Source organism: Branchiostoma lanceolatum, chromosome 6, assembly GCF_035083965.1.
Source record: "Branchiostoma lanceolatum isolate klBraLanc5 chromosome 6, klBraLanc5.hap2, whole genome shotgun sequence".
NCBI lineage: Eukaryota > Metazoa > Chordata > Leptocardii > Amphioxiformes > Branchiostomatidae > Branchiostoma > Branchiostoma lanceolatum.
In genome coordinates this window covers 14,216,661-14,226,071 of record NC_089727.1, presented here as the reverse complement: position 1 = coordinate 14,226,071, position 9,411 = coordinate 14,216,661, and the positions used below count along the sequence as shown (strand labels likewise).

The window sequence follows — 9,411 nt, the reverse complement described above, 5'->3', positions numbered from 1 at the left end:
GATCATACATTACGTCAGAAAGTGAATTGTTAATACTGTATAGACTCCTAACTTACTTGGATATGTATATATTTGTGGAGGGAATGGTATTGGTAAAACAAGGGCGTTTCTCTCAATCTTATATCTAAAGACAAAAACAAACACTTTATCTTTATATGACACAAAATGGCAGACCAATAGTAGAAATAAAAGACGATGGACGTCATACAATATGTCTGTAATATTTATTGATTCCTTTAAGATTTCGCGTATTGATATTTGTCGTCTAGTGAGACAGGGGCCGGTATTGTGCACGTCGTGATGAGACCTTCACTCCTCTGGTGTGAGACCACATGGCCTTTTAAACTCGTTGCCACGATCAAGTATCCACTTGTTAGCGACTGGAGAAAACAGAGAACGACACTTAGATTTGTTATTGAAACGTGTTGAGATGACGAGCAAAATGTGTGTTCCTGTAGTTATTTGCAATGTAATTGGATAGACTAAAATCAAGAATGAAGGCCTTTATTGTACATTCGTGCCCCGAGGGGCTAGGTACAGGTCGTCTAACATGTGACATATACAGTGAAATATATTCAATGTATAGCTTAAACATACATAGTAGACAAAAGTGATAAACTAATAAAAGCTAATCCAGTAGAGTCAACTTCTCGCTTCTTTCTACATGTGCAGGTGTATCATTATAATATATGAACAGATCATGTTTCTTATACAAGGGTTGTCTAGACGTATGTGAAACATCAGAATAGTATCGCTGTAATGTTTGACGCTGACAAGGTCAAGGACACGGAACTATTATGGCACTTCCCTGCATCGGTGTAGAGTTTTCTAATCAATGTTTTTACAGTAAGATGCAGCGCAACTTACTCCACTTGGAGCCGATAAGTACAGGACAGCCAGCGTGCATGGACAACGGTTCAAAATCCCCAGATCTTTTCATGTCCCGAAACATCAAGGCTCCATTCTGAGTGTAACATACGTTAAGAATCAACAAATTTCAACTGGTAACAAAATTATTCAGCTGTACAGCATTATTATTAGCAACTACCACAGTTAGCCGTGGCGGCTGTTGCAGGGTTTAAACTTGCTATACAACACAGCAAGTAAACGTAAGCCCCGCAACAGTTGCCACAGCTATTCCACAGTATACGGTATACGGTACAGCATCAAAGTTGACTTCTCCCTGTACATTACTTTGCAACCAATATATCTTAGTTACACGTTCCTACAGTGAACGAGAAATTATCAACCAATTCACCCTTACCTTCACCGCCGGCACGATGAGGTTGATTTGAGGGAAAACTGTTGCTCCGCCCAACTCCACTTCGCTGAGCTGAGAACACAACAACGTTAACGGTGGCAAGTATTGTAAAACCCCTGTCACACACATACCCGACATGGCCTTCCGACCCATGGTTGGGAGTTAGTCGTCTGCAAGGTCATCTGTGGTTGGGAGTAGGTCGGTAAGGTAACAACTGTCGGCACCAGCCGGCTGTAACGGTTTACATATTGAAGTCGGGGAAATTTTACTTGAAGGCGATCAGAGTAGCGAACTCGAACTAGAATAGGATTGAGATTAACACCTAAGCGCCTAACATGGTTGGGGAATTCATTAATGGTCGGGGACAAAGTCGTGAGAAGCTCGAAAACTAAAGGTGTGACAGGAGCTTTAGCCTTGGTGCTGAAAAGCGATCTAACGATTGTTATATGGAACCAGATGTCTGAATAATGAAGCTTATCAATTACCCTTTTACTGTGTCTAATGTACCGGAATATCACCGGGTGAGCAGTTTTCACTTGGTACCGTACGGTAGGGAAATGCAGAAATGTTCGCGGGGGTTTAGTTTCGCGGTAGGGAGTGTTCGCGGTGGTTTTGAGTTCGCGTTTGAAACAATGTTAGCTCTACAGTCACGCAATGGAACGGCTGTTCGCGGTGGATTTAAGTTCGTGGCAATGAGTTCACCACGAAAACCGCGAACATAAAACCACCGCGAACATTTTTGCATTCACAGTATTACTATTCACCTGTCAGGTGATCAAGTAGATACAACTTACATATAGCAGAAAGGTCAGGATCCTTTTGCCTGGCCTGTTCACGTGTTTCACCAGCTGCGTCTCCTGCAAACAGACAAATATCATGAATTAATCTATGTATCTACAATTACTTCTGGAGCGACCGCTAACGCCATCTGTATCTGCGTGGACTGAAAACCTTTAGCCAAATCTTAAACAATTCAGTCGTAACAAGTGTCAAAGATAAATAGAATTTTCACCATATAAATGTTTATGCCCTAACTCATATGGACCGTATACAAGGACGATATTGTATCCACGCACAGATATCATATGGAAGAGAAGACCGAAGCTTACCTCAAAGTAGTCTACGTGCGGCACGTAAAGTCCTCCCAGGCCGTAATTCACAACCTGCATAAAATGTTACGGATTGTTACGGATGGTTATGTATCCATACTTTATTGGTTCCGCATAATCGAGAAACCGCCTTTGGGTGCACCACACGAGTTTTGTAAGCTAGATATACGCTGCACAAGATTAAACTTATAGGCTTGATCCGTTTACACACATGGATGGACCCGTACTCTTTTCGATACGTCTGGTGGCTTCTTTAACGCGCTTGAGGCGTGGTTTCTCCTCAAACACTAACCAAAGCTAGGTACTCATTTTGACCTGAGGAAAAAGGTGTCGTTCCCGATGACACAACATTAGGGCCTGCTGAAGGTTTCAAACCAAGAACCTGTAGATTCTAAGTCAACGAATCTAACAACAAGACCACCTTGTAACTTTTATCATATGTTGTAAGCAGATAACATTCGTCGCCTATTTGTCTAAAAGATTAACTAAATACTATTTATGTTTAGCCATACCTAGTATGGCTAAACATATTGTTTTTACTCATGTTTCTTCTTCTTCTTCTCATGTCAAATCTTCAAATCGATTCATCTCTGTCATTTTTTGACCAAATGACCTGAAATTTGGTACAGAGGTAATGTAGGCAAAAACCAATGTGCGTTCTTTTCCTTTTTTTGATATTGACCTTGAAAGTGATTTTATTGAGGTTTTTAGGCTATTTTTAGCATATCTTGGCCTCCTGCGCCCTGGTATTTCAACCGAATGACCTGAAATTTGCTGTATATGTGGCTTGAACAAATATTTAAAGGACTACATTCCCATTTTTGGCATACATATATTCAAAACGATTTATTTTGGGCTTTCTTGACAATATTTGCCACTTCTGTCACTTTCAATACTACATATGACCTAAAGGTCATTGACCCCAAGTGCCTTGCACCTGGCCTTGCATGCCTGTGAGCCTTGCGACCACCTGATTGGTCAATTGAGTTAATCTAATTACATGGCGCAGGTGTAGGCTAGTATTCATGCCAAATATGGTATGGGAATTCCTAGGACATGGCTTTGTTCACTCTTTTTAAAAAAAAGATACACATCTCCAGTTCCTATATGTATTAAACCAAAATAATGTGAAATTTGGCATGTACACAGGCCCTCATTCAAATGTTTGCCATACAGCCTTTCAAAACGATTTTTTAAACAAAGAATTTTTTGGTTTCGTTATTTTCAACCCAAAGTGTATACTATTGAATCATGCATTCAAACAAAGGGGTGTCACATTTTTATATTTCACCCATTTTTGGTCATTTCCTTCTTCTCCTGTCAAATCTTCATATATATCATTATGTATACTATGGAAAACTTCATTCTTCCCTTGGGTTGATCTTTTTTAATTCAATTTTGAACTGGGTTGATTATGCGCAAGAGTGTAATTTTCAGCGGATATTTTTCCACTGGTCTAGTTTACATGGAGATGGCACGGAATATCTCATTCTTGCAAGGGGAGGATTCTGTAATTATTTATTTCAATTTTGAGCTGGAATGATTATGAAAAAGTCCATTTGTTAGCAGAAGTTTATTTGTTAATTAATAAGTGGATATGGTTTTGGACTGGTCCATATTGTGTTGAGGTGCTACTGGAATACTCCACTCCTGTATGGAGAGACTGATAATTGTTTTTAAACTCAAGTTTGATCCATTTTTTTAGTGGAAGTATTTTAGAATGGTCCATTGTTATTTTGGGAGTCCATTTTTTGCATGGCGAGGAGCATGGCTAAACATGCTGTATTTGCTCGCAAATGTTGCCTTTCTAGTTATACCTGGAAACTTTCTGCGGAAGGATATTCTGTATTTAGCCCGGTGATGTAACCAACCCGCCGACTCAGCTTGGAGATGACGTCAGTCGTGTTGTCATGAAGCCAACCACTGAAAGGTCAAGATGGGGTTTTGTGTTGCGATCCAAGATTACTCAAAGCCCATTACAGCAACGTAGAACATAACAACACCGGAAGAGGTTTTTGTCTGTTGATCAAGTCATTTATCTGGTGAAATCCTTACCTATCAATCCTCGAAAGACAATTATATGGATGGCATCCTGTGGGGATCCCAAAACTGATGCGAGCGTGCGAATAAAAAAGTTTGGCAAAAACAAAAGTTGCCTTCATTATGGTCAGGAAGGACGGACGTAATATAGATAGAGGATCTTCAATTTTATTCTTTCAAAACTTCTATCTTGACTTGACTTGACGTTGGCATTCTACAACAATAGTATCCGTTTTCCGAAACACTTTGCATGTATTTTCTCATTTTGCAGCTGCTTTTTACGATTTACAGTTTGGCCGAAAACATTTTTGTGGAAACGGACAACGACTGATGCTTGCGCGGATGTCATCCATATAATCAAATCAACATGGCCTAATTCTTAGAAAGGAGAGAAACGGAGACACTTACGTCTCGCTGACCCTGACGTTGCTGTGAAATACTTTTCCATGTTTGCTTACGACAGGGGACCTCTCCAGCTGCAACAGGCGTTAGTGCATGTATGTCAGTAGGAATGGACAGACACGTGTTATTGAAGATGTATCAAACAATCACCTAAACTACAATGATGACAAATATCCACCACCAGGCTTGCCTTAGAATGATCAGTTTTCATACTTGTTGACAGATATTGACAGTTTAAGAGCATATGAACAGATGGACGTCTAACGTTGGTTTGTTTGTTTCGGACATCTTTTGATTGATTTTACACATTGACATACTATATGTCTTGTAATCGTTCATGTACTTTTATTGTACATTCATGCCTTGAAGGGCTACATGTAGGTACCGGTGAAACGTATGACATATTGCAAACATGTATACAGAAAAGTATAAACAAAAATACACGACTTAAACATACAGAGTAGATAAGAGTGCTACGCTTAGCCGCTTCTTAGTACATGCGTGGAGGTGGGAACAGATACTATCGCCTATACAGCCTAAAGGGTTTGTAGACATTGCCTGATGTTGCATCCCTCCACCACTTTGATGTGTAGTTGAAATAGATAGATAGCTACCTCTTCGAACGCCAATGCTCTCACCATGGCAGCCTCCTCGTCACTGATGACGTCATGGTACAGGGCTATCTCAGGGTTCTTCTCGTGGAGCACTTCCCGTCTAGCCGGGCTGAGGTAGAGCTGTGGACGGGTCCGGTCGTGCGTACAGCTGAGCCGCGAACTTGGCGGTTGGTTCTGGTCAACAGAAATCCAATTCAATTAATCTTTTATCTTATCGATGAATCACGAGGACAGACAGACCACAGCCAAGCTAATTTCTAAACGTCAAAAAAATTTACCAGGATTCAACTTCAACTTGATTTACCCCCAGATAACCCCGCGAGGGGCAAAGTAGGGGATTGTACTACTGATAAACATACCCGAAGAACGCTGTGGTAACAAAGGTTCTCATAGTCCTCCTGATAAGGTATGGATCCTTTCAGCAATTTCGCCATCTTCACGGTGACGTTGCCTTGGAGCGCGGCTTGCCGCTCTGCTTCCATCACCTTAGACTTGGTCACCTGGTTCTCAGGTCCTAGTATGTATTCAAATATTCAGTACAGGATATCGGGAAGATATGTATGCATGTTCAACTCAGTACACTACGATGCCCTTTTTGTTTAAAAATGAGTGATGTTCCTTGATCTAGAATTAGAAAGACAGTGTATTACTAGTTTTTGCTTACCCATCCGCAGTGCGTCCCTGTAGAACGGCAAAGCACGCTGGTGTTGCCTCAGCTGAATTGATACAATGTAACAATGACAGCAACACTGTTAATATTTCTACAGTAAGGTCACATGATGCTGGTAAGTGAATTAATGTTCCCGATTAGATATTGAATCTTTGGGGATCTTAATAAAAGTACACCAGATAGCTAGACATATAGTCAGACATGCACGTTATTGCACCCGAGGCATTGCACAGGGCGTTTGCATACTTGTGAAATTCCAACCAATTACAGCGACAAAGGAATAAATAAAAGTGCTTATTGCAACTGGTCTTTGCAGATTTTGATTGAAACATTGCCTCAGTGTGTCCTACCTTTGTAAGGGTATCTCCTAGCTTTATCAGGACATCTACTCTCCCTAGACCTGAGTCATTGGCCGGGTCGTCAGTGATATCCACCTGCTCCCTTCCCCGCAGCAGATCTAAGGTGACAAGATACCACAGGACCGCATTCAGGTACTCCTCCTCGTTATAAGCGATGTCCCCTATATACACGGTATCCTCCGCGTCGAGTGAAAACGCGGGTTCTTCACGGGTGATTCTCTTCTGTTTCACCACAGTACCGTCACTCTGACGGGCCAGCATCACCAGCTGGCCCTGCGTCAGACTGCGCATGTCCAGATGGTAGATATCCTGGAGTCTGATCAGCGCAAGCGCAGACATCCTCAAGTCCTCTTCTGTTGGGAGCTCAGTTGTTTTGATAACAGAATCTGTGGTTGGTCGAGGAAGATATTGTCATCAACGCATCTTGAGCTTGCTTAAAGTACGAAGTCTAGATTATCATGCGTTTTTATTGTTATAACCATGCCTTGATTGAATTATATGCTAGGCACCTTCCAGCAGTTTGTTTTTGTTTGGTAAAAGTCTAAAGACGCCGAGTTAGTCATTATTTGTTTAAAATGAAATGATTTGATTTCTAGTTCTTAAACAAGACATTCAAAATAATATAATCTGTTTATTTGTTCTTAAGAACTGGCTACTGTCAAATTGTTGTAAATACTTGCATTATGTTACGTTAGTTGCTAAGCCTCATTTTCATCATATTTCACATTATTCACTTAAAGATAGAACATTCAGCCCCCATAACAAAATGTCTTTTAAAATCCGACTGCCCTTACAGGAACGCCTTTTCATTAGAAATGTATACAATTGTTATGTGTTTACTCTATTTGTATTTTGTATATATGTCCGTATTATTTTGCTATGGGACAATGAACCTGAAATTAAGAAAGTCATTCATTACAAATAATCACCTCCATTCACAACTCCTGTCAGAAGCCGAGCGTGTGTGAGAACCCCGGGGTCGGTCTGAGAGAGCCGCTTCACCAGGCGGTAGGCGCCCACCGGGTGCTGAACATGGTAGGCAAGGTCGTCAAAACCCGGATGTAGAATGTTGGCTTCAAAATCGTCTACATACCTGTTGCACGCGTAGAGATATTGAGTCGACTTTTCATCAATTGTCTACAGGAAGATATAACTGCAAATGATGAGTTTAAAGGTATTTTGCCTGTAGAGCTTAATCTATTCACGCACATTATGATGTCTGCTCCTTAACATTACATACCCAGGTCCAAAGTAGAACGACGTTGACAGAATATCTGACAGAAATTTAGTGATATTCCACTACAGGGTTTTTTCAAGGTTTGCCTGTGAGCTCTGGGTCTTACCTTTTGATGTCTTCCCTCACAGTGTCTGTATCACTTATGTGCTGCCTGATCTTGTCCACCAAGTTGCTCTCAAATAGTAACAAATTCTCCAGTCGAACGACAGCAGTAGAAAAGCCATGCTGTTTACTGGCACACACAACGGTGATAAGAAGGGCGCAATGGAGTAATAAAAGAACCCGCATACTTCCGTTGATTCAGGTATGACATAAGGAAGATTTCAGCAGTGTTTTGATCAGTGTATTTAGCTACGACGACGTTAACGCAACAAGACGGATGTAAGCCGTAGATTGGGTGCTGCCGTCATGTCGACGACAACGTCAGAACGATACACGACACGTACTTGCTTTACCAACGACCTTGTGCATCCATTGTAAACCCTCTGTTAACACTCTTACTTGCTACAGGAGCTCAGAGTTACAGTTTAAGTGCAGGCTGTGGAAGAGGCGATTTTGGTGCGGAGTGTTAAGTCAAAGAAGTAGATATATCATTTTTGTCAAGTGACACATCCGCTAGCATTTGGGTACAATTTTTGTCAGTTTCACCCCTCCCGGCCCTGATCGTTCTCGATCGGTCCCTAACAAGGATGTTTACCACGTCGGTGTTGAATAAACAGGACTGAACTCACATGTAGACATGATTAGAACTCCATGACGTAGAGCTAGTAAGACACCCTTTGGGGCTGGCCATGAAAATCATGGGCGATAGGCCGCCGAGTTTTTGCTGAAGTCGCTGGAGCTTTGCTTGAACACTGAACAAACAGTGCACTTAGTCCGCTCAATGTGGATTCCCACCAATCGTTAGTTCTTTGCATTAAACGCATGAGTGATAATGATTGCATTAAACGCATGAGTGATAATGACCAGGTCTAGACTAACGCGAGGTCACACGCAATGACTTCTGTATCTAACGCGAGGTCACACGCAATGACTTCTGTATCAAATGGAGTCTAACCGGTTGTTCACTTATGATGAAGAGGCACTATTGAACTATGAACTTTCACATCTGACATGGAAGGCCATATTGTGGTCCGATAAACACCACAGTTTGCTTATGAATGAAAATCTTTGATGGTACAAATGTCTATTTTCGTGTATCTAATGATAATATGTAATAATGTGACGTTATAGAGGGTCCTTTGCTATCACATACGTTGAAGTTTTCCCAACTCTACTCCAATGTATTTCAAGTACGGTCTCATTGTATAATGCCATATACATTTGTAGCTCAACCATGGATAACCTGACGTACGCTCTTTTAAACGACACAACTTCTGCGAAAGACCGGTACCTTTTTTTAATCTTGTGCCTCCACTGCGAAGTTCATCCGAATTAATTTCACAAATGAACTGACTGTAATTGATAATCTGGTCACGTCCACTGCCTACCAAACCAATTACCCCACCTTGACACGTATATATCTATTTTTTCCACAAAAATATCTAACTTTCGGAAGAACTTTTTCGTACCTTTTGAGCATGACGTGTTGCAACTGAAAACCCGAAGAAGTATTCAGTTCGAGAAAGCCTAAGAATTGTGTAATTATTACATATAACTTCCTACGTCGCAATGCAAACATTCCTCAGAGATCTAGAATTTGTACAGTGAATATATTCC

The 9,411-nt window shown here is 41.1% G+C and overlaps 1 protein-coding gene across 2 annotated transcripts; it reads right to left on the bottom strand.

Annotated features, from left to right (window-relative positions):
• Positions 1-210: 210 nt before the first annotated feature.
• Positions 211-8,698, bottom strand: LOC136436719 (prolyl 4-hydroxylase subunit alpha-3-like). Of its 2 annotated transcripts, none has more exons than XM_066430933.1 (13): positions 8,424-8,698; positions 7,385-7,548; positions 6,447-6,841; positions 6,091-6,142; positions 5,786-5,940; positions 5,427-5,600; positions 4,819-4,886; positions 4,188-4,293; positions 2,371-2,424; positions 2,056-2,118; positions 1,265-1,333; positions 868-964; positions 211-380 (listed from the first exon to the last, which is right to left on the bottom strand). In XM_066430933.1, the coding sequence occupies exons 1-13, from the start codon at positions 8,492-8,494 to the stop codon at positions 310-312; spliced, it is 1,539 nt and encodes a 512-aa protein (XP_066287030.1). In that variant the 5' UTR covers positions 8,495-8,698; the 3' UTR covers positions 211-309. The 2 variants fall into 2 exon arrangements, with proteins under 2 accessions (XP_066287030.1, XP_066287029.1); XM_066430932.1 differs by having other exon boundaries at positions 7,799-8,696.
• Between the last annotated feature and the right edge of the window lie 713 nt (positions 8,699-9,411).